At 37.4% G+C, this 24,377-nt stretch overlaps 1 protein-coding gene across 7 annotated transcripts in view; it reads right to left on the bottom strand.

Moving 5' to 3' along the window:
• Positions 1-24,377, bottom strand: part of EPHA6 (EPH receptor A6) — a 550,821-nt gene that overhangs the window by 43,787 nt on the left and 482,657 nt on the right. For all 7 annotated transcript variants that reach the window (XR_010884765.1, XM_067300370.1, XM_067300386.1 and 4 more), the window contains one exon: positions 20,595-20,804. Coding sequence is in view for 6 of the 7 variants with exons in the window: in XM_067300370.1 (XP_067156471.1) it covers positions 20,595-20,804 (210 nt within the window). In the remaining variant the exon portion in view is untranslated. The remainder of the gene's footprint in view (positions 1-20,594; positions 20,805-24,377) is intronic.

Consider the following 24,377-nt stretch of genomic DNA (forward strand, 5'->3'; position numbering starts at 1 on the left):
TTCCACAGAAAATCTATTTACCAAAATATACATCCCTGTGATAATAGTATAAGAACTTGAAGGGGGAGAAAGAGAGAGGTAGATTCCTGGTGAAAGCTTGTCCCAGCTTTGTCCTCCCATTTCCCTGACCCAGAGGAGTCCAGATTTTCTGCATGCATTACTGTCAGCTCCAAACATGAAAAAATTATGACTCAAATTGCACAAGAGCATGTTGCACAACGTTTTTTAAACATGTACTTTTGGAGGGAATCTTTTAAGAGACAAATTTTCAAAGTTACAACAGCTAGAAAAAGTGCATCAGAATTTCAATCCTATGATTATTCCAAGACCTGAATTTTTCCAAAGAAAGATAACTCAAAATAAAATCACAAGTGCTGACAAGTGAGGGTGATAGCAGACTGTGGAATCCAGCCTGCATGACTGCTGTTAATTAAATCTGTACGCACAAACTCAACAGTGCAATGCTGCTATTGCTATTGACATAAGAGATCTTTTAACTAGAACTTTTAAAGCCTGTGCTAAAGTCTTCTTTTATTTCAAAGATTCTTCAGTATGTCAAACAGATCTTTACTTATGACCTCATGTGATTTATACATTTTTTACTGCATAGATTACCAAAGGGCATCAGTTGATGTATAGGTGGCTAATACAAATACCTTTTACTATTGGCTATAAACAAATCTGCACAAAGTCAGAGAAAATGTGGTACATTACAGACAGAAGCCTAACTGCAAAAACTCAAGACAATGTTGAAGAACACCAGCATTATATTGCATTTGTGTTATGGGGGACGGTGTTATGGTGTTATGTTGCCCTGTAACAATTTCAAAATAATGTCAGATCCTCACGTTTCCACGTTTACAACTGAAGAGCACTACAGCATTGATTATATGGAAAGCTACATGAAAAATAAAAAGCAAGAAGAAACCTCTTGCTGACAATCTCAACATCTCATAATGCACAATTTCATCTGCAGTGTGGTATATGCAGCACTAGAAACAGGTACCTCTGGCATGGAGACGATACAGCTTGTGTTGCAATATGCTACTCTGCAAGGAGATAATTAGAGTCATATCTTATATATCTTGATTTCACAACACCTGGTCAAAAGGCAAAGCTGAACGGATAGTTGCAGGGACCTTTACAAAAAAAAGCTGTAAACAGGAGAGGAAGTACTTGGCAAGCCATTTTGTAATGGAGACACACACTTCCAGTCAAAGCCTGGAACCTGCTTTAAGTTCGCTGTCAAGAAGCATGTATGGCTTGGTACTCCACCCGTGAGTACTACCCTGGCCCGGGTAGGGATACCAAGCAAAAAGGAAAAATGACATGCAAAAGGACAAAAACTATCCCAAGCAACAGTCCCCGCAGTCCTACAACTGGCTGTCAGGGAGCAAAATATTTCCTTGAGAAATAACATGCACTTGGAGACAAGCTGTCCGTGGGACACAAATTCTCATGTGCATACCTTAGCTATGGATGAAAGTACATTTCACTGAAACATAACCACCACCTGCAGCAGTGAAACATTATTTCTGATGTGACTGGATATATAGGACATAGAAAAAATATAGGTCAGGTAATGGCAGATAGATACAGTAGCAGACTCTAAAGACATCACACCACAAAAAGAGCCAAACAAACTTCTAGTGTCACTTTTATTGTCTTCTTTGTGACTTCTTTTATGAAAAATCTTCCTACCCAGGACAAAAAAAAATCTAGTCAAGGAAGCAAGTAACTAATTTCTTACATAATTTTGCTATCTCAAGTAAATGTAATAAAAGGTATTAAAATAAATAGGTTCTTATAACTGAACCTATACGCCTTTGAATAAGAACTTGGCTCTACTTTCAGGTATAACTTAAGAAAAAGTAGTATGCTTCAAGTAAGATATGGAGCCTCAAGGTTGTGCTCTCTGAGCTCCTTCCCTAGCCATTCACTCAGGAGAAAGAGTAATAATAGTCTTTCTATAAGATGATGCAGGAAGAAAACAGCAGACCCATATGACAGATATTTTTCTTTTTAATTATATTTGCTTACAGACATTTCCTGCAGAAAAGAGATGTGGAAGCCCCAGGAGAGGGGCTATGGTTTTTCTTCTGATGGAGGCTCCTTTGCTTGGGGAGCTACTGACTCTGCTCAGGGAGAGAAGTTTTGGGAGAAGGTAAGATGTGGCAGCTGAGAGACAGCGAGAAGCTCATGCAGAGTGGAAAAATGTGCACTGAGGAGCAGGCAGCCAAATGTCAGAGATGAAAGAAAGAACTTCCTCAAGATGAGAGGGGTTTGGTACCATTCATAAAGTCACTGAGTGACTAAACCTAGCTTGGAAGCAAGATCTACCTGCAAAGACACAATGAACAGCAAGAACTGCGTATAGGCCCCTCTCAAGTCCTGTTCTGTCATTTCCTCTGCTTTGAGTTTTCTCCATGTAAATGTTAACCATCCTAGTTGATATTCTTTTTTTTTCTCCTTGAGTAAAAAGTAAATGTAATAAAAGGTATTAAAATAAATAGGTTCTTATAACTGAAACTATGTGTTTTTTGATATTCTTCGGGGAACTTAGCACAGAAGATTAAGACACGCTTGCCTAAAGTTCTGGTTGACTCAGTGTCCTATCACAACTTTATTTCCCCCAGTTACCAATAGGGACTTAATGGTAAAGCCCCAAGAGGTGGGAAGTTTATGACTTTGGATCCAAAAGAACTTCCATTGACATTAACATATTCTACCAGGGAAACGTGATATCCTCTGTATGTCAAATGAAGCTGTAGATGACTGGCACCTATGCGTAACTATGCGATACTACTATTCTTTGGAAGACACAAAGCCAAAATGCATAGAAAGACCTCATTCTCCTCTCCTAATCAAGAAACAAATGTTACTTATGGTTTTATTTCTGACGGAGGTTAAATGTTATATATTCCATTGGTAAGAGGAAACCAGATATTAAAAACTTAACAATTTACTGAAGTTATGGATCCCAATATATTTCTTTCAAGAAGAGTAAAGTAGGCCTGCTAAATACTTTATGAGTAGGATAGTTTCCTGAACCTTTGCAGCTCCCATTTAGAAAAGACTGAAAAGAAAGTCTGCACATACAGAATGCATTACTTTCGTTGAATAATTTACGGTCCGTTGTGAGGTAGGATTTTCTCCTTTATTCTATGAACTGAGCAAATTTCAGTAGCAAAACTATATAATGAAATATATTCTTCTTGATAGTCACAGCTGTTAGGTGCATCTTTCTATTTGCTCTCTTTTCCCCGTTCCTCCTCTGGCTGTAACATTGCTGTACTATGAACAAAGGGAATTTGATCAAGAGACTAAAGGGATCTTGGAAAGTTTTTCAATCTTCCTAATGAAAGATCTAGTCTAGGAAATGTATTGCTTCTAACAAATAATGTAACATATAATTCATTTGTATGGTAGACTAGTCCATGTGACTTGCCTCACTGATGGGACATTACTACAAAAGCATGAGCAGAAATGCTGTTGACTTACTTTAGTGGGAGCTACAAGTGAGGGCCAAGAGCTTTTAAGATGAGTGCAAGGAATGAAGTCCCATTTTGACAAGGTAAGTAAGCACCTACCTCAATCCTATAACCAAGGCAGGCTGCTGCAGTCCTGCCTCCATCCTTCTTCTCCAAAATAGCTTTCTAAAGCATTATTATTTTACATTACTTAATACACTGAAAACTCAATAAAACAAATTTTATTAAGACTGTGCAGTCAAGCACTCAAGAAATTAAGAAAAGCTAGAATTAAATAGGTAGTCATACAGTGTTCATCGTAAGAAATACTATAACAGGCTTCCTCGATATGCCTAGATGCTTTGAAGGATTGGATGTTGACTTCACCCCCATTTTACAGCTGCATATGTTTCAAAACAACTTAATAACTCCTTAGTAAAATGCAGAACAGTAGACAGTATATTCTTTTAATTTAGAGTATTAAGACTGAAGTAATTGTTAATCAAGACAGATACACACTGGCTCTCTAAACTTTTGGGAACATGCTTCCATTCATAATCAACATCTGCACATTTGAAAAGTAAGTATCCTGGGCAAACTATAGTCCCAGTACACAAAACTGCTTACTTTCAACATGCGATTGAATTATTTGATTTTCTGCAATGAACTGCTAAACTTCTAAGGAAAAGATTAGTCGGAGAGCTATGCCCAAGAAAGTTATGCCAAGAACTGGACCCAGCCTAAGGACAGACAAGGGAACAAAGACCAAGTTAAACTTCATGGCAAGAACAATTACTTAAAGCTGTACTTGAATTTATTACTTTAACAACTGTATTAACTGTAGTCTGTTAAAAGCTGAGGAGGGTCCCTAAAGGTCAGATAATTTTTATGAAGTTAACGGTGTCATTAATAATTTGCTGAAAAATTAAACCCTCAATCCAGAGAAGTGTGTGTTAAGTAAGTACGTTAAAGCTTAACAGGCAAAATGCAGTAACAGCGATTGTGCTATGTTTATTCAGTGACACAAATGTGGAGCCGACTGATGCATTCCACGTTTCTCTGGGACAAAAGAAATATGAACCAAGAAGGTCTGTCTAAGGCTTTAATCAATAGCACTGCTTCTGTATTTTTGGGAGTATATCTGTACTGAAAAGCCTCTCTGGATTTTAAAATAACATAACTTAGCATAACCATAACACTGCTAAAGAGGCTGAAATAAGAGAAATGGTTAGGTGTGGAGGCTAAAATAAAATTTTCCTAGAGTTCACTGCATGTGTAATTGCAGATGAATTTAAAGGAAGTCTGAGTACAGAGACAGGTATATATTTCTTAACTGTTGCAATATTGTTACCAAGCTTCCTCAACACTGGATACTGAACTACCTGTACCTACTGTTCAGAAAAAGGGATCTGGTATGTTTTTCTCTGGGTACATCTCACTCTTTACCAAATATACTTCTATATTGGCAGAGTGTTACAGTGAGAGAAAAAGCCTATATGCTCAAGCTAATTGCTCATGCTGAATAACAGTTTACCCATGACTACAACTATTTATTTCAGTAGAACCGCTGCAGATTCGGGAGCTATTTAGCCTGAGTAAGGATAAGAAAGGCTCTAAAGACACGAGCAACACATTCATTATGACATTTACCCTAGAGTTTTTTAAAGTAGAGAGTAGGGTGACTGCATTTTTATTCAAAAGGGTTCACATTAAAATCTCAATGTGAATCCTCAAGAGGGAATTTAAACAAAAAGCAGAGTGCCTGATGAAAAAATATGATAGTTTCAGTCAGAAGGTCCGATATAAAACAAGATACATTGAAAAGGGAAAATGGAAAGAGGGATAACATGTAATTCACTGAGAGTGAAGACATAGGCAGTTAGAAATTAGAATAACAATATAAGCACAGTCAGTGATGTGACATTTTGCAGGAGAGGATAAGAAGTCTAACCTCAAAGTACACTTAAGCTCAGGTTAGGAAAAAATTTGAAAATCAAGGCAGTAGGCATGGCCATATTAATAAGAACAAAACCATTTATTCCACATGGTTTCATGTCTCTATGAGCCCCCCCCTTTTTTTTTATTTCTAAACACTGCACATTTCTTCATGAGATCAACTAAACATGTTCATCTAATGACCTCCTTGAGAAGAAATATTATTTCAAGAAAGCACTGAGACTTCTATGTTTATTGATGACTCAATCAATTTGCCCCAACTATAACTTCACGAAACTTTCTTTGCTGGCCCTAATCCTTGTTGAATGAAATTCTGAAAGTTGAACTGTGAACCAAAAACCTCATATGTGACAGTGACAAGAATCTGTCAAACATTTTATAGGACAAAAAGAGAATAAGAAAGTTTTTTTTTAATAGAAAAGGTTCTGTTTTCCATAAAAGCATAACTAAAAACAAAGAGCTGAAGCTCTAGAGCAGAAGGAAAGGGAGCAAGGAATCTAGAATATTAAAAAACACATTTATTTTCATGCAGGAATATATAAAATTGCTGCACATAGATTTGTGATTACTGTAAATATAAAAAATATACAGAAGGTTTTTTTTAAACTCTCAGAATGAAGACATGCATAATGCCAGGAGACAGATGGAAGGTTTTGCCACATTTTAAATCCAAGTTGATACAGCCACAGCGGGGCAGTCAAGGACAACACATACAATCTGCTTCTAGAATACTTCCAAAGTGCAAAGAACAGATCAAATATTTTACATACCAAGGGCAAAATCCCACAGTGCTTAGTCAGGCAAAACTCCTATCGAAGCCAGTGGGAGTTTTGCCTGAATAAGTACTGAGCAAAGACTATGATATTTGACCCAGATTTATCAGACTTGTACAAATCTAGGTCTAACGCATTTTTAAGACAGACAAGCGCTGTGCTGCAATATTCCAGGAGCATTCTGGTTAAAGGAAAGCTCTGTAATAATAAGCTATGAATCACTTGCCCTCCCCCCCACCCCCGACACATACAAAATGAAGAGAAGAATTCAAAGCTGAGCTAGTAGTTGCTATCTTGAAAATCTGCCAAAGAGCAAGACTAAAAGAATAAGTTTACCATTTCAAAGTTTGGGAAATCTGACAAATACAGACAAGTGTTCAAGGAAGACTCCCAAGAGCTTTTGTGTGATTGAAAATAATCTGTCTTTCATTTCTGTGGACAAACAAGCCACGTAAGCAAACAAGCAACTAGTAATAGTTTCTCTTTCTATAGTTATCCTTCCGATTTAGGGCGAATTGCAGTTCCTACATGGTCAGTGAAAATTCTTCTAGTTGATTTCAGTGAGGATTGATTTAGGCTAATAACTAGGACAGTCTTGTTTCCTACTAAGTTAACTTTTCCTATTACAGAAATAGGAAAGTAGATGAAATTTAGCATATGCATATCTCTTGCCACAGAAACTTCCTTCTGTAATTACAGAAAACCATTTACAATAACTTTGATATCATGTATAGGAGACTATAGAGTATTGCACTGAGTATTCGAATTAGTAATTTTAGAATAACAATTTTCTGTGTGAGCAGAGTTAGAAGCATATGTGAGACGCACACATTTTGGGCTTACTCGTTCCAGCTGAAGTTAATATCAAAACTGTGACTTCAGTGCGATGAGAACCAGAGAACTGGCCTGAAGGAAGCAGGGGAGAGGGTGGACTCTAAGCACTGCACATCACAATGCAAAAGCCAAAATCATATCAAGCTAAAACTCCAGTGTTTCCTATTTAACCGGACCTATACCTGGCAAGATTCTTTTAGTTTAAATGCAGTAGCTAAACAATGTGAAAGGATATTTCCTTTTTTCCCTGAGAGCTCTTTCATCATTAATATATCCTAAACCTTCTGAACTGTGCAATATTATCCAGAGAAGTGAACAGTTGTAGTATTCAGCAAGACAATAGTTTGATACCATCTTTGACTGTGAAATTAAACTGGAGCTTTTTGAAGGGTACATCCTTGAAAATGAGAAGCCTACAACTTCTATCAAGTGACAGTCTAGGACCTTATAATCTTACAGAGTAAATGCCAAAAGCCACGGTCAAAGTTCAGCCAACTTTAGGTTTTCCCACCAGCTATGAAAGACTAGTATTACTTGCTTTTTTCCCTGTTATATTTTGAGGTGAAAAGAAATAAGGTGCCACAGGAACATGAACATACAACTGATTCTCTCTGATAAATATAAACTATGGAGAAGTTGACTCATATTTCAAAAGACCACAGCTCAGAAAACTACTACATCTGAATTTTCTTCAGATAGTTCTGCATCCAAGCTTATTCTCCTCATCCATTCTTATAAAAGTTGCATGGACTGCACTTCAACATCTCCATGATAAGGATTTGTTTCCCAGAAAAGCCCCTGCTACTTCCTCTCTTTGTGACAGCCTCAAGCAAACATTTGTTTATAACAAAATCAAAACAAAAATAAATACCAACTCTCCTTACTTCCAGAAGTGTCAGGTCAGGATTTCATTCCTCCTTTGTATTCCTGCAAGATGTTTTTGTTTGCTTTGCTTCTTGATTGCCTCCTTTTGGTCATTTAACACTCATCCTCATTTTAAAAAAAGGAATGAAAGGAATCTTAGTGTTTCCCAGATTACTGTCTTCAAGGTTGATTTTTTTTCCAGTGAGGGTTAAGTCCTTGCTAAATTAACATGATCTCTCTTTTCTATGCTACCATTTATTTTCATGAAATAAGAACATATATAGTGTCTTTGAAATTTTAATGTCTCTCTCTAATTTGATAGAAATTGATAATCAAAAGTCATGAGGAAACACGGGAATAGCCAGCCAGATACAAACACAGTGTGGGATAATTTCTCAGGAGCCAGACTAAAACCAGAAAAAACAGATTCCTCTAAATATTTTGGGGATTTAGCACACAGGAACTCCCAATTCTAAAAAGAATTTTAAGACTGCATCATGGTCTAGCAACGTTGCTTAGTGTTTCTGGTCTCTTCTGGTGTCATGATTATTTGCTCTCCAGTTGAGATAGTATGTTGAGTGCAAAACACAATGCAAGCAGAAAAATATACAGGATTGGAACAGAAACATAAATGATCTCCTGTTGTATCTGAAGACACAGTAGGAGACTCCTCCTCTCAAAATTCCTTCCATATGAACTTTGAATATGCATCTAACTGTGCCCTAATGACTGACTGCTTTTAAATAATCAATTCTCCTAATAGTTCTTTTCTTTTTAATTATTGTTATATGGGACTGGATTCAGGAGTTCCCTTGACTATACTCAAGGACATAATGCAAAGGAATTGCATCCTAGTGTGGAATATATCAATATTTAATTACAAAGCTTTACAAGTGTCTGGTGAAGTCAACTGCTTCACAGTTTCAGCCCAGAAGTTTTATATAGCTATATGCAGAGAAGTTACTTTTTACAACAGTATTTAATGTGGCTCATAAATTCACATGGGGAATGTTTCAACAGATGAATACAAAAATCATCCAGATCTTACTTTCTTCCACATAACAACAGCTAAATAATAGGTTGGAGCTGAACAGTATTCATTTCCCAGAGAATCGCTCACCCGTTCTGACTTTTAGGGCACCCAGTGAACAAACTCAGCTTCTTAACCCACCTTCAAAAGCTACCAATAATTTCAAATGAGAAAAAAAAAGCATATGACTAAACAACATTCTTTTTAAAGATTTCATGAGGTTGCTCTGCTTGTTCTATATATCAGAATGCTATTACCCTAAAGTAATTAGTGTCAGCTCACACAGTATTCAAAGCAACAGCTCTGACCTTAAGAAGCTGACTAAGCTCATTTACAGTATATCATGAGCTGCGCATACCGCTTTCAGCTATGTTTCAGTACAACACATTTAACATGGTAAAGGTATTTTACGATATACTACATCTTGGTCAATACTTTGAATATTAAAATATTAAGTAAACTGTAGTACACAATGAAATTATGCCTATGTGAGACATTAGTAGCGATAACCCCACAAAACTGGTATTTGTGATTATATTCATTCACATAATTAGCAATAAAGCAAGAACCATGGTTTTATGGTAGCATTACATTTTTAAGATTAAGTGTGGTATTATAGTTATACTGAATGGAGATACTGCTGAAAATGTATAAGTATGTTCTGCATGTTTACAACAGCTTCTGTAATTATAATTTGAAAATGGCAATTCTGATTAATAAATTAAAGTTCAACAAATTACAATGCATGCAATCAAGCTTCACGCACACGCTAAAAACCAGATGCGTTTTAAATTAGATTAATACTCTGATAATTGTGGGTGTTTTTTTTTTTTTTTTTTTAAATCCATCAGCAGTATAGGGAATTACCAGTAGAATACTGCAACTACTTATAGTACAAGTACTTGCATGGAGTCTTTATTGAAGACGCGGCTTCCAGAAAACTAGTTAGAAATGAGGAGACATTAGCGAGAAAGGGCGGAATTTCCAAAGTTCTCAGGTCCAGCTGAAAGGTCAATAATTTAGGAGCCTCTGTCACTTCTCAGTGCTTTTGAAAACATTAGCTGTATCTTTTTGAGATTCATAGTCTTCATTTAACTATTATTTCAGAAATGATATTCAAGTGCATTGACTTTTTATCTCTATCCTTGCATAGATATTTAAGATTTTCTCAGAGAAGTAGCAGTGCCTATTTGTGTGGGTTCAATACCAGTAAGTGTTGCATCTTATGCAGAAGCCAGTCAACAGTCATGATCATTAGATAACACTGTCTGTGATAAAAAGAACCCTTTGAAAAAATAGGAATGCAGGTATGATGTTCCTATTTGACTAGTTATATAACTACAAGTAAGGAATGATCACTTTTCCAAAATAAATTTCTAGATGCTCTACCAGTTAATTATATAACACTAACCTTGGTGATGTTAAAACTAGTCAGTGCTTTGACACACTCGATGAATAATCTGTATAAAAAATACTTCATTCAAGCTACGGTGGAAGTAAAACATTTATCATTTTCTCTTTATGCAATGGTAGGTATTATTTAAGTGCTGCAGGGAAACAGACCCTGTCTCTGCCTTTCAAAGTACTATTCAGACCATCAGGTCACCAGAAGCGATGTCAATTATATTTCTGAAAATAGAAGGATATTTATTACATTTAAGCATTTCAAAGTGTAAGTTGTCTGGAGAAAAAAAAACACTTTGCAGCTTTATGCAGACATTTACTGACAACTATTTACAGAGATAAAAGACAATCAGCAGGCTACTAAATAACCTGAAGATAACTGTACGGTCATGGACAGCCATATAATGAAGGCTGGCAACTTCAGAGCTCCCTAGCTTTTCCTTGTTTTCTTTCTAAATGGCAATCTCTCTTTATATTCTTACTTCTTTGTGTTCCCTACCAGGAGCAACTGAGCTGTGCACAGAACCAACTCTGCAGAAGGAGGATTAACACTGTAACAGGTCTGTTAAAAATTTCTTTGTTTGCACAGGTAGCATATTGTGTAGCTGCTTCATGTGTCTGGCTGGTTGCATACTCTCTGAGAAACTGCTGCGTTTCAAACCCGTTAAACAAATCAGTACCTCCTGTAAATGGAACTTGCATTTCTCAAAAAAGGGACAACTGCATATTAGGTGATTAAACTGCAACCCAGAAGGTAAATTTTTAAACACAGATACCCATAGGACCCACAGCAAGGCATATAAATTATTTTCTACAAATGTATCTTGAACCTAACACCAAAAAATGAAATAAAAAGACTGGGTCCTATAAAACCTAACCTAGCTTTTGATGACATACATTTTATTTAGTGCAGCTCTATATCTGAATTAAAAAATAAAGTCAGTTATTATTCCCCCAGCAGTGTGCGACAACTACAAAGCAAAACCAGAAACTCAACACTGCAGAAAAATATAAGGGGGAGGAGGGGGACCTTTTTTGCCTTTGAAGATAAATTAGGGATCAAATTTGTTTGAAAGGATCAATCATATCACTACACTGTAAAGTCAGGTAACAAAACCTGAATTAATTCAATTAAAATCCATTTCCAAATCAGCATCCTAACATTTAAAATGTAGCTGAGGAAGCTATCTGATTTAATCATTAAAATATTCTATGTTGGCTTAGAAAAGCTCTTGGTCTGATGTTTTTCATTCGCTTTTATTATTGCCTGCTTTTGGTTATAGCCAAACTATGTGAAAACTCCGATGAGTGTTTTATAGGCTAGTTCTGTCCTCAGTTCCATTCCACGACCTCCCAATACGTTAACTGTTACTGAAGGAGATCACCCACATCCGCTCCAGTTTCTTTTTCTTCTGAATTTTTATCAACAAAGAAGGTTTTGCACCAGTCATTTTACCTAGAAAAGTTAGCTTGGCTAATTTTTGTCAATATTTGCCCTGCCGTAACATTAGATGATACTTGTTGCCTGCTTACCTTCTCTCACTCGTTTTGATCTCTGCAATGTTTTCCCTGTAACAGTGACTTTACAGTTGCATTCAATATTCTATATTAAGTCTCAGTAGTGTCACATAAAATGCTGGTAACTTCTGCAGATTTATATGCTTGTCCTGTTTTGCTGTTTTTACTGCTCTACACCCATTTCTCAAAATTATTCCCGAAGTTTTTCTGTTGGATTGTACCTCACCACATAACCACGTTTCCATCTGGATTGTAATTCCCACAGTCATGTTTTGTTATCATTTTCATTAACGAATGCTCTTGGCAGAATTAAACAACTTTAAAGCCACAACTTACTGAAAAATGTTCAGGTCAGGAGGATTTTTTTGCAACTATATAGCACATGGCATAGAGTTTTACTGTGCAAATCCTGCACAGTCATTTCTGCATGAGTTATGGCATATCTTTCAGAAAGACACGTAGTCTCAATTCAAGGACTTTTGCAGACAAAGATTCCTGCACATCCACAGAGAGCTTGTTGCAGTGGTTAATTACGCTTGCTGTTTGAGGCACAGAAATTACCATGGTGAGTCAGACCCAAGGTGATCTAATCTGGTAGCCTGTAACAGTGGCCAGTATCAGATGTTTTAGAGGAAGATATAAGAGCCTGAAAATAATCTGCACTCTGCTACTTCCCCCTTCCGTATTTCTTTTCTTCTTATTCTCTAATAGTCTTAGCCTGAAATATGAGGTTTCGTGTCTCTTTAAAATCATTATTGACTGTAGTAAACGGATACTCTTTCTTCTTATGAATATTCAATCCGTTTTTTAAATCTTGTTTAAATCTGGGAGTCAATGTGCCAAGCACTCAACTTTGTGGCACTCAGATCCATGGTTTAATTACACAGCTATAAAACAACTTCCCATCTTTAAAACAGTTTTGAATTTCCCATCATTTAACTTAGTTGAATGTATCCTTCCTTATTTTTGCAGTTTATGAAATACGGCACGTGTACATTCCTGATCTGGACCATTCATGATTCAACATAGCATGTTCCCAGTGATCATGTCAGCCAAATTGTTAGGCTAGACCTAAGGCTCATTGATGGGGATTCCCTAGGTCGCTCTTGAAGTCCCTGCAATAGGCAGGTACATGGTTCTGCTAATCCTCTGGAACAGTGGCTGCTTTAAATGGGATTCATATTCAGAGCTATCCAGATCTTTCCTGAGTGTTGGAATACCTTTCATGCCCCTAACCCCTATGCCTTTCCGTGCTCTTGAGCAATGGTTTTCAGCCTGTGGTACACGGACCCCTGCGAGTCTGTGGAATACTCTGAAGAGATCTGTGGAACATAAAGTGCAATGCATTATACAAAAAAGCCACAAATAGGTAATTTCTAACCAAGTGTGCATCTCCACTGGATAAATTCAGGAATCTGTGCATTGAGAAAGGTTGAAAACCATTGCAACAAAAAAATGCTGTACTGGTCCCAGATAATAATATATCAAAAAAACAAAACAAAATAAGAAAAAACACAATGCAATCACTATCAGCCCAAGTAGATTCATCATTTATCCTCTATATGTCACTATCTCTAAGAGCACTGGCACTTTAGGTCTGTAAGTGGTTCATTTTCAGTCCTACTACACAAATTGCCACTTCCATCTCACTTGCATTCATTTGTAAATGCACAGTTCCATTTTCATAAACATACTAACAGATGATCAGAAATCCAATCTGAAAAATAGAAAGACACATACACATAGAATTTTATTCTCCAATTTGCTAATAAAAAAAATCAGGAGGAGTCAGAGAGACAAGAAGTTGAAATCCAAGCTAATGGACAGGAAGAGCTTGCAAATCTCCAAGAGGCAGCCACCTCTAGACTGACACAGTACATTTTCTTCTTTTTATTGGAAATTAACTTAGATTATGATGAGTGATGGGATAGTGCTTTGAAATTCACATTGAGAATGACATGCAAAAAGCCCCTTTTTACTGCCAAGATGTTAGGACATGCTGGTGTGGAGTTTATGAACACAGTGATTTTGAGCATGAATAAGAGTGAAATACAAAATTTCCAACTATGCTTCTCTGCCAAAAATATATTAGAGTCCCTACGTGGGGCGGGGGAAGAAAGAATACAGATGTGAGAGTTAATATATTAAGTTTTTCTATTAAATTCAATCATTATGTTTAGAAATCTCTGAATTAAGCTCCTTTTGATTCTCTGCAGATCTAAATGCAAATTTTAATGTGTTTTTTTCCCCTACATTCTCAAAGCTCAAATGATAACGATTACAGTGAAGAAGAGAATACTCAAAAGTAACAAATCAGACAAAACACATGGAAAGACAATGGAATTTTATATTCATGTCTTCGTTTCTTGTCCTTGGATCTTCCTCCTAAGGGTCTTATTTTGTTATGGTCTGAGTTATATTTTTTTGCCATTGTTGATTCAGGAGGGGTAAATAAACCTGAAAACCTCTTAAACGAACTTGGAAGCACAGCTGGATAAAAGTTGAACCAAGTATTTAAGAGAGTAGATATATTAAAATATTTACATTTTAACGAAGTCACATATCCTCAGGGGCAACTGTAAATAAGTCAAAAAACAGCTAACACCACATCCCTGAATGAGTAAGCTTGGGACATTCTATTAAATGTATAACTACTCATTAGAGTTAGTCACAACTCACAGTGTTAGAGCCCAAAAGACAGCAAGTTTTTTCTGCAAGACACTGATTTCTTAGGCTATTCCTCTACTCTTTGGCCATTTATCCTTGAGCATAACCTGAGCACATTTTATCGCTGTCCAGGCTAACACCCAGAGGGCAGAGGCTTGGCGAAGGTGGTGCATTCAGGGCCTCTGTCCCCACGCTTCCTCTGAGTGGGGAGCGGGTCCACTACACTGATCCAAGCTGGTAACTCACGGGAACGAGATTCATCTCACCACCACTTGACCCTAATTCCATCACACATTTTAGAACTAGTTACTACATCTCCCCTACCCCAGTGCAGACCGAACACATTAGCACAGCTCTTAACAACACGCTTCCCGTCTTCTCACACATGCTCTGAGAAACGAGATCCTTCAAAACATTTACATTATGCATTAGCACCAGAGTCACACTGGAGTCACTGCTACTGTTTCACTGCTGTTAAAAGCAACCCCCAGCACTCAGCAGGCTGACACTCAGCTGCAAAGGGGGACACGTGGTGTCTGCAGAGATGCAGCTCAATCTTATGGCAACAATTAGTTTTTCAAGAAATTGGGTTAATGCAGACCTTTTCTGCTACACAGCTTCTTTTTTGTTATTTTCCTAAACACTTGCCAATAATCAATTTACTCCATTGTCTCTGATTAAGCTGATTCTTAAAGAAAATATCTAATCAAATTGCTTAGCACTCAAGGACTCTAGAAACTATGACCTGACATCCCAAACTAACTAGAGAAATCATTTGTGCCTTGTTTTGCTTTTTAGCAAATTAAACCTTTTTACCCCGTGCCCAATATTTGTGTACCAGTACGAGAAAATAGACAGTTTTGACATATGGAAATTTTAAAACTAACAACATTAAAAGTATTGAGTTAAGTCCCCATCCTGATCCCTAAGATATTTTGCTATTTGCTAGTATTTATTTGAATGATCTGTTTTGTTCCTCTTATGAATCTAATAAACTTGAAATCTCCGTGTCCAGGGAGATTTCATCTAACTGGCTTGAGCAGAATCAGACCCATGAAGTCCATCAAGTGATGCAGTGAAGACAAGGCAATAATTCAATTCTCTAACTAGTATTATGGAAAAGAAAGACTAAAATATATTTAGGCTGAATTCAGAAATAAAGCAGGTAAGAAAGAGCAAACTGGAATGTATTTCTTTATGTACCACATAATTCAGTTTGTAGCAGGTTTTATCTCACTAAAAATCAGTTTTTAAAGAAGAATATTAAGGTGTCACCATTAACAGAAATACCGTTTCAGTCCTTTTTGCAGTGGTACCACATACCCTGTTCCATTTACATATGCACACACATTTTGCTACACGTACAAAGTTTTCCTGGAAGCTCATAGTTCTTTTCTAAATATAGGTGAACCCTGACTGTATTTTAAAGAAAATGAATCCACATCATATAACATAGTCTATCTGAAACGAGGGATACAAGAGCCTAGATGTTCTCTGTATTGACAGGAACAGTTGTTTATATACTTGAAATATCTTTTTATGAGCTACTGTTGCCCTGGAAACCACTAGTAAAAATGAAAATTTTGTCTCCATGGAAAGAAACATACTATTCAGTTATCTCAGAAGTTGCCTCATCTTTCCTGATCCATCTGAAACACAAAGATTAGAAGTTGGCTGTTATTAGGTCTTAATTCCCTCCTCCTATTCTGAAATTATATCTTGCTGTAAGTCTTGCCATCCATGATAGCAAACAGAGGCAAATCTCTTATTTCCTACCTCTTATCAAAAAGACATTTACATTCTTTGTCTCAATTTGATGGAGGAGAAAAAAAATAAAAAAAAATAAAAAGGCTTCACACATCAGAAAACTGTCTTCTGAGATTTCAGTCTTTTCACATACTTTTAAAACAGTCAACAGCTCTTCTACCAGTAATGTCACAGCCCGAAGTTCTTGGGAAACATACTGACTTTTAATTGTGGTACTTCAGAGCATTCCTCAAGTTCCATCACTGTTAGTTGATTACTGTCTCCTAACTAGTGTTTCAGTGTAAACAGAGTGTAATAATTTTCTAGGTGGTTTCCTTTCAAAATCTTCCCTTGCTTTTCCTAGACCTCAAACTCTATTTTTTGCCTTATGTGTTGGAGGATGTGCCAATAGTCAGAATGTAACATCTGCCCTAAGCCAGCGATTGAAAATGAAGATGGGTATACTGGATGAAAACAGGAGGACAAGGCAAAAGATGGTGATTGCCTATGACTCAAGGCTGTGCCTGCTAAGACATGGAAGCTCAAAAGGTAAAAGGGCTTCTTAGCTTATTTCTGGGAGGATACAACCTGTTTTGTCGCAGGGAATGACAGCTTTACAATATTTCATTTTTTTGCTTCATTTCACTATTTTTACATGCCTGGGGGACAACATTCACACTGTTGAGACCCACACAACAGATATGTTGAAAGAAAATCCCATCCTTCAGCTTCCAATTGGCTAATTTTTTTGCAGATGTTTTTAAACAAAGAAAATATCCAATTGTACCAGTCCGTTTCTGGCACCAGGACTACAACAAAAAAGAAAAAAAATCAGAGTTTCCTCTGAACACTGACAGAGAGTAGTGTATTGGCAGAAGATGGACAAAGGAAATGTGAGCCTAAAAAGAATACTATGCAAAATGCAGACCAACTCTATGGATTTCTTGTACCTATAGATAACTTATCTGTTACCAAGAAAATCTCTGCAGGGGGAAACATGAATTCTAAGAGCACAGAATCTTGGTAAAGGCATTGAGGATTTACACTCCATGCGACAAAAACACAGTATGAAATTAAACTGAATACACATATGCTGCAAAAGCTCTAGTAACACATGCGGCCTGATGCTGGAAAGTGTTCATGAGTTCTCCCAGAATATCAGGTGATGGATATTCTTGGAGTATTCTGAGATACTAATAGAACAGCTCCCCTATATGCTGTATGTTTCCCCAAGAAGAAATCCTGGACTACTTCCTTTCTGTGAACGCCATTTTTTAAAAAAAAGTGCCAGGAGGTTCTGCTAGTGAATAGTTTCATGCCTACTGAAGAATATTTATGACTTGTAGTGAGTAAAATACTGAGCTCATAATTCTCTTCAAGAACCTCACAGCCAGAGTTTAGGCTTGTCAAGTTTTGCAAGGCATCAAATCCCAACTATCAAATTCCTGTATGTTTGGGACAAATTGGTTTCCTCCCGATGTCTGAATGGGATCAGAAAATTTGTCATTTCCTGACCAGTAAGGTGCTGTAAGGTGACTTCTTTTACCTTTTTACTTACCATAGAAAGAAAGAGTGATCAGGAGAAATGCCTGTGGTGTAATGGTCAGTGAAAACTGTGTGATGGCATGTCACCTTTCCAGCGTGGGGTTTTATTCTTTTCCGTTACTGTGAAAGCCTGCTCAAAGGGTGAACTCCTTCAGAGTCCTCCTTAGCCACTGTGACAGACACTTACCCCCCCTTCCCCCTTTTTTGCTCCTGACTGCTGCGTTCCTTTAAAAACTGACTGGGCTATTTGACTCCCTAAAGGTAGAAACATACTGAACCTGCTCAAGGGGAGCAAGACTCAAAAGTTGGAGGATATGGAAGGCAGGAGCATCCCAGGGAAAACCTGGCCATCACCAGATCATGCAGAGCGAGCCCAATGCAGAACAGGGATTAGAGCACTCAGCTTGCTCTCAGAGATGAGAGAAAGAAATTTCTCAAGGACCAGAGGGGTACAATGCAGAATTCAGACTCAAAAAGCTGCAGCATGAACTGCAATTGAAATGGAGGCTGCAAGCAGAGACCTGCTTGGAAAGACATAGGAAGCTGGGGTCAAAGGAATAAGTTGTTTAAAATGCTTTTAATTTCTATTTTGCCTGACACTGTTGCTTTGAATTTTCCCTATTTAAAAAAAGTTTCTAGTTGATATTTTAATAAAACATAGCATTACTCCTCGAGTTTCAAAGGTTTTTGGTCTTCTTTGTGAAGTTCAAGGCCAATGCAGATGCACCTTAAAGCTCTGGCTAACTCACTGTCCTGTCACTGGCCAGCAGCCTCTGTAACATCCCCTCCTGATTTGCAATTTCCCAATAGACCCACTATAGCTACCTGCTCAGCAATACTGTGTGTTTTCCTGCCGCAGCCTGTGGTTGCAGCCTTGGAGGACTGAGGGCACTGGCTCCGAGGTGACCTACCTAAAACAGCTGCCTCGGACTTGCAGGCCCTTGCGTTGACCAACCAGGTGAACTGATACAAAAATAGCGAGCACTTCATCAAAATCCTGTCCTATTAACACAGATATAATTCCATGAAATGTTTCTGTTTTAACGAAGTAGAATTTCCTGATGAAAAGCAGCTCTAGCTACAATAAAAAAAAAGGGGGGCACTAACTACTGTGAGAAACTAATTGTTCAGTATCCATTAAAAACTTACAGGATAGATAATAGCTGAAAACCTCAAAATATCATTTGGTGTTTTTCGTGGTTTTTTTTGGTGGGCAAAACTGCTTTACAATTTCCAGTGCCTTCCACCAGCTGAGCATTGCACAATCAGTACTGAGCAATATAATTTAGTTTGCCTTTCACCGTGGGCATTTGCTGCCAGTTAAACACGCTCACATGGACAATTAGCAAGGCTTAGCCAACATGCAATAACTTGTTAAGCTGCTGTAATGTTTATTTTTCCTCCAATCCTCACAATTCAGTATGAAGCAAAAGAGGTTTTGAGAACTAAATGAAGGAAGTCTCCTCTATAGAGGAAGAAACTATTAAGCTTTTTTTTTTTTTTTGTGGTCTGAACATTAACATTGCAAGGAAACCTTGTAGAGTGACTTGCTCTGTTTCAGTTCGTTTGCAATTCTACATAGACCTTGTTCTAAAAAGTGCCCCAAATTTACAGTGAACTTCTCTGAAAATACATATTTTAGGTTTAACTCCCCTCCCCCCCCCCAAAAAAGAGTAATCCCAATTCAGTAGCTGTATTGAATTCAACAGAACAAGCAAAATACTTATTACAATGCAGTTAAATTAGATGAGTTCCCCATTTTGGCCATAAATCACCTTTTAAAGAGAAAGTATTTTTGGAGAAGTAGGTTGAAATAAATTATTTAACACTAATTTATTATCTCTGTTAGCATTCTGTCACTGTGCCCTCTCATGGGAACATACAAATTCAGTGCATTTTGGGAGAATATTAATGAGAATGTGCCCTGGCTCTGAAGTCATTTTACTTTCTATTAGTGATAGAGATTAACATTACTTGAAATCAGCTTATATTTAGCTATGATTCTTAACATTATGGTAATAAAGAGGTAATTGAAAAAAAGGTAATTGAACATTTTTCTGTAATGAAGAAGTGTTGTATCTGGATTTTTTTTTTTTTTGGACACCAACACACTCAGTTTCCTATTTTTTTTCATGCTGCAGATACAGTTTATTTATTTCTTCTAAGTCAAATTTGAACAAGCTCCTCCAGGTTGAAGAATTTTTCACTTCAGAGAAAAAACATTCTCCCTTATAACGACAATTTACTTGCATAGTGTAAAGAATTTTAAGAATTAATGGGATGAGACTTAAACCTTGAAAATAAGGTTGTACCTATCCTGTCAGAAAAAAAAACCTTCTGTTTTCAGAAAAACTTTTCAGTAACATTAAAAAAAAAAATTATGAATGCAAGGCTTGACGCTCTGCTTCCAACAGTGGAATCAGTGATATTTCCTCCCACCCTTTCAAGAGCCCTTTTGTAAATGAACAAAGGGAAGCAAAAGTGGAAAGGATATGGAAACTCAAGAATGGAAAAGTCTCTCACTTACATCTGCTTTAAGATTTGCTTAAAATTTCTCCATTTGCTTAAAGTTTTCACCAAAGACTATAAACCACTCGCCCAACCAAAATCAAAAAAACTTCCCTTAAAAAAATTGACAATGTTATCAAACCACATGCACTGACAGTGGAACAAAACCAGCCAATTCAAACTACTATTCCTATGGCACAGATAAGTCTGAAACCGGAATAACAGAAAAATAGTTGGCACAAGGCAATACACTGTTCAAATTAGATAAGAGAAACTTACGCTTGTTGTGTAAGCGGCTTCAGGGTCATCCTCCAACACTCGCGACAAACCAAAATCAGAGACCTTACACATGAGGTTACTGTTGACCAGAATATTACGGGCTGCCAGATCACGGTGTACGTATCCCATGTCAGAGAGGTACTTCATGCCAGATGCAATTCCACGTAGCATGCCAACCAGCTGGATGACTGTGAAGTGGCCATCATGCTTCTGCAAGTAAGTTAAAGCGCAAGTTCAAAGAACATAGCTAGTCTTCATGAATTTCATACCAGTGCTATTAACTACAGCTTGTATTTCAAATGCATTTACAACCCAACCAGCTCACTGCAAACTTTTTTTGTTGTTGTTTATTTAACTTGTTTAGCAGCACTAGCTATCCCATCTCTCACTATGCGGCTCATCCCCCTCTTCTTCAGCAATTCCTTACTCTCCATATTCTTTTCACTGACAGCATTTAATGGCATTTACCCTCAATTACTAAAAACACTTTCCCCAAACTCAATTTTGTAACATAAGAATGACAATAAACAGAAAAATCCTTTCTCATCATCTCTTACTCCATGCCCTCAGGAAATAAGAAGTGCTCCTTTAATTGCTGCAGTCTTGGTTGTCTGCGTGAGATACTGCTGTTTCTTACTATTTTTCTGATTTCTTTTTTTTTTTTTCTGCTCTTTTTTTAAGCTGGAAGAAGTTTGTGGCAGTGACTGATTTACCTCATGTTTGTACTGCATTTAACACCACATCATCTCTGGACACTAGACTGAAAAGCAGAAGATTTGGGCTGAGATTCAGTGGTTACGAGTGGCCTTTCCACAGTCTTCCCGGGTGACAGAATAAACCATTCAAGCCCAGACCCCAAAAGGCATTAAGCTGCTTAACTCCTGCTGAAATCTTTGGAATTAAACATCTAAATAAGAGTTATGTTGTCAGCAATGCTTGCCTATCTGGTTAATCTTGGTGGACCTCAGTCCTCTATCTGTAAAATGAAAATTAACACTTGTGTACATTGCAAATGGTTAATAAAAGGATCAGAAGCTTACTGGATTTTGTGGCAGTGGCAACCAAGTGAGAACCTATTCAGAAATCTGATTAGAGCTCTTTGCCTGGTTTATGTCTGCCCTATCTACCCTTTACAGCAAGCTGCTTGCAGCAGTATTTCTGTGACCTCTGCTGGCAGATATTTAGCTTCTCATGGATTATTCAGTGAGCCAGGCTTTTATGTTAGCAGGAACAGCCAAACAAAAACAACTCTTTCCTGCAAGCAAGTGAACTTTTCCTTTTTTCCTTCATCATCTTCAGCATTGGACTACCTACAAGCAGCAGTGTCCTGACCAGCATTCAGGGTATTTTTGTTGCTTAATTCATACGTCTAAGTTACATGGATTTTGCATGTGAGAACTTAAGAGTAAGTTCAGTAAATTCATTAGATTCAGCAAAGCGATAAGCTGAACTGTACAGATACACTTAACTTAATCTCTGATCAGAAAGGATTTCTGAGTATCCATCAGTATTCACTGATTTGGGGCCTATAGCTAGCTAATCAAGACATGAATTTAAAGAAATAAGGAGGAATCAGTATTCGGCCCCTTTCAGTTCTTAGCAGTGTCTTATTCACCTAGGATGGTCTGCACTGGTGGTAGCTGCACCTGATGCATCAAATAACCATTAAAGGACATCCAACATAACGTAAGCAGAGAGTGAAAACTTTTGCAAGGTTCCTCAAAAGATTTGTTATCTCCTGTGCTCCCTTGTCTGTGGGGACATCTTATGCACTGCAGACAGTTAGGTCTTTGAGACAAACACAATGATGTGTTTTTACAGCTCCCACTACAATAACTGAGGAGCGAGTCCCACAGCAGCTTTTACTAAGACTAATGCATCTTCCTCTATGGTAGGACTAAGCTTCCCTTATGCCGAAGGCTGATGAAAGGCATCATCACAGTGACCAGACACTGAGAGCCAAGGCACTCATAACCATTGGTTAAACATTTTAAAATAGGCCTCTTGAGAGGGAAATTTTGCACAGAGCTGTTAAAGAAATGAACTTATTGAAGCACTGGAGCAAAACTGCTTTCCCTTTTGTGCATCAAATTCTTTCTGCTGCATCTCAGATAAAAGTCTCTCAAGTGTAAATCTAAGCCTTAGAAATGAAGAAAAAAAATCCTCAAAGAATAGAAACATTCTTCATCAAGGTGACCCATCCCAGAGGTCTCAGCTGTAATTAACGTAAAAAAAGATGACCCAGAAAGGGAAAGGTTTAGTGTTACTTGCTCCTTACGTTATTAATCCATCTTCCGAGATGGAGCAGTACCAAAACAAGTCCTGTCTCTAATATATATTATATCTGTACTTGAATCAAGAATTTAGACATTCTTAAGTGGCAATTAAGAAGTGCTTCGCATTTGATTACTTGGTGCACATAACAGGCTGCTAATTTGAAAGAGTTGCTTGCCTATATAGAAATCAGAGGAAAAAAATTCTTAATGTTGCTATTGTTTCATTAAACTCTGTTGGGTAGAAACAGAAGGAAGACAAACTTAACAAGCAGAAAAGGCAGAGCTGATGTAGATTCTGCAGTTTGTAGAGCTTGCACAGAGTCTTGAAACACTTTCAATTCCCTTAATAAACCAGTCAGCAGAAGAGTCTAACTGCAGCAGGATATGAAAGCAAGGAGTATGGACAGTGTTTACCAGTTAATATTGTTACATCAGGTTAAAACAAAGCCAGCCAAAAAAAGGAAAGAAAAGGGGAAAACAAAGATACACATGGTGGACAGGCGATTAGATTCCAAAGCTGCTATCCTAAGCCAACATATCACAATGCAAGAGCTTGGAAACTAGCACACCTAGTCTGCCAAAACACGCTATGGTCTTGCACTGCCCAGAAACAGTCATATTTATGGAGCCACACTTCCATCAGTGGCCACAAAAGACAGCCCTCTCACAGACTTCTCCAAACAAAGTACATTTACTGATGCATCTTTGAAACTAGCTATTTATGACAGACTCAGAATAACCTTTTCTCTTGAAGGTGCTCACTGTTTCTCCTGTTTCAGTGCTCTGCAGCCTTGCTATGTTCAACTTGTCACACCTATAAGCCCTTCCCACTTTACTGTCTCCATCAGAGCCACCTGCACTTAGCTCTTAGCTCTAAGGGCACAAAGCACATAGTTCTGCAGATAGCAATCAGGTGAGGGCCAAGGTAAGACTCCAGTGTGGTAACCATACATTTTATAAATGGAAATCCCCTATTACAGGGCTACTAGATTCCTCATTACAGATCCCTTTCATAAGAAGGGGGAACTTTTCAGAGTCCAAAACATGCCAGCAATAGATCTTTTAAATAAAAAAATTCCATCAAGCAATTAAGCAAAAAGAGACATAAGAGAATATTCTTAATTACTTAAAGCCTCTTCCAAGAAAATAAGGACATGAGCCCTATCCAATATTTTATCTATCGAAGCCACACTGGATTTGGTGTTTTACATTTTACTTAATAATTCCATCTCCTCAATTCACTCAAACTTTACTGAGCTGTGTGCAAACAGTTCATAGTCTTCACAATTACCCTGCATGGATAGTTTCCTTTTTTTAGCTGAATGTTGAGTTAGGAATTTTGAACAAAGCACCTAGGACTTTTTTGCAAAAAAAAAAAAAAAAAAAAAAACTCCCCCAAACCTCTAGATTTTAATTCCTCCTTATCATCATTAACAGTTCCATTGTCTCACTAGCTATCTAGAATCAAAACCTCAGACTCATCTGCAACACTTCCCTTAACCTTTTG

The sequence above is a fragment of the Apteryx mantelli genome, chromosome 1 (assembly GCF_036417845.1).
Source record: "Apteryx mantelli isolate bAptMan1 chromosome 1, bAptMan1.hap1, whole genome shotgun sequence".
NCBI classification, from domain to species: Eukaryota; Metazoa; Chordata; class Aves; order Apterygiformes; family Apterygidae; genus Apteryx; species Apteryx mantelli.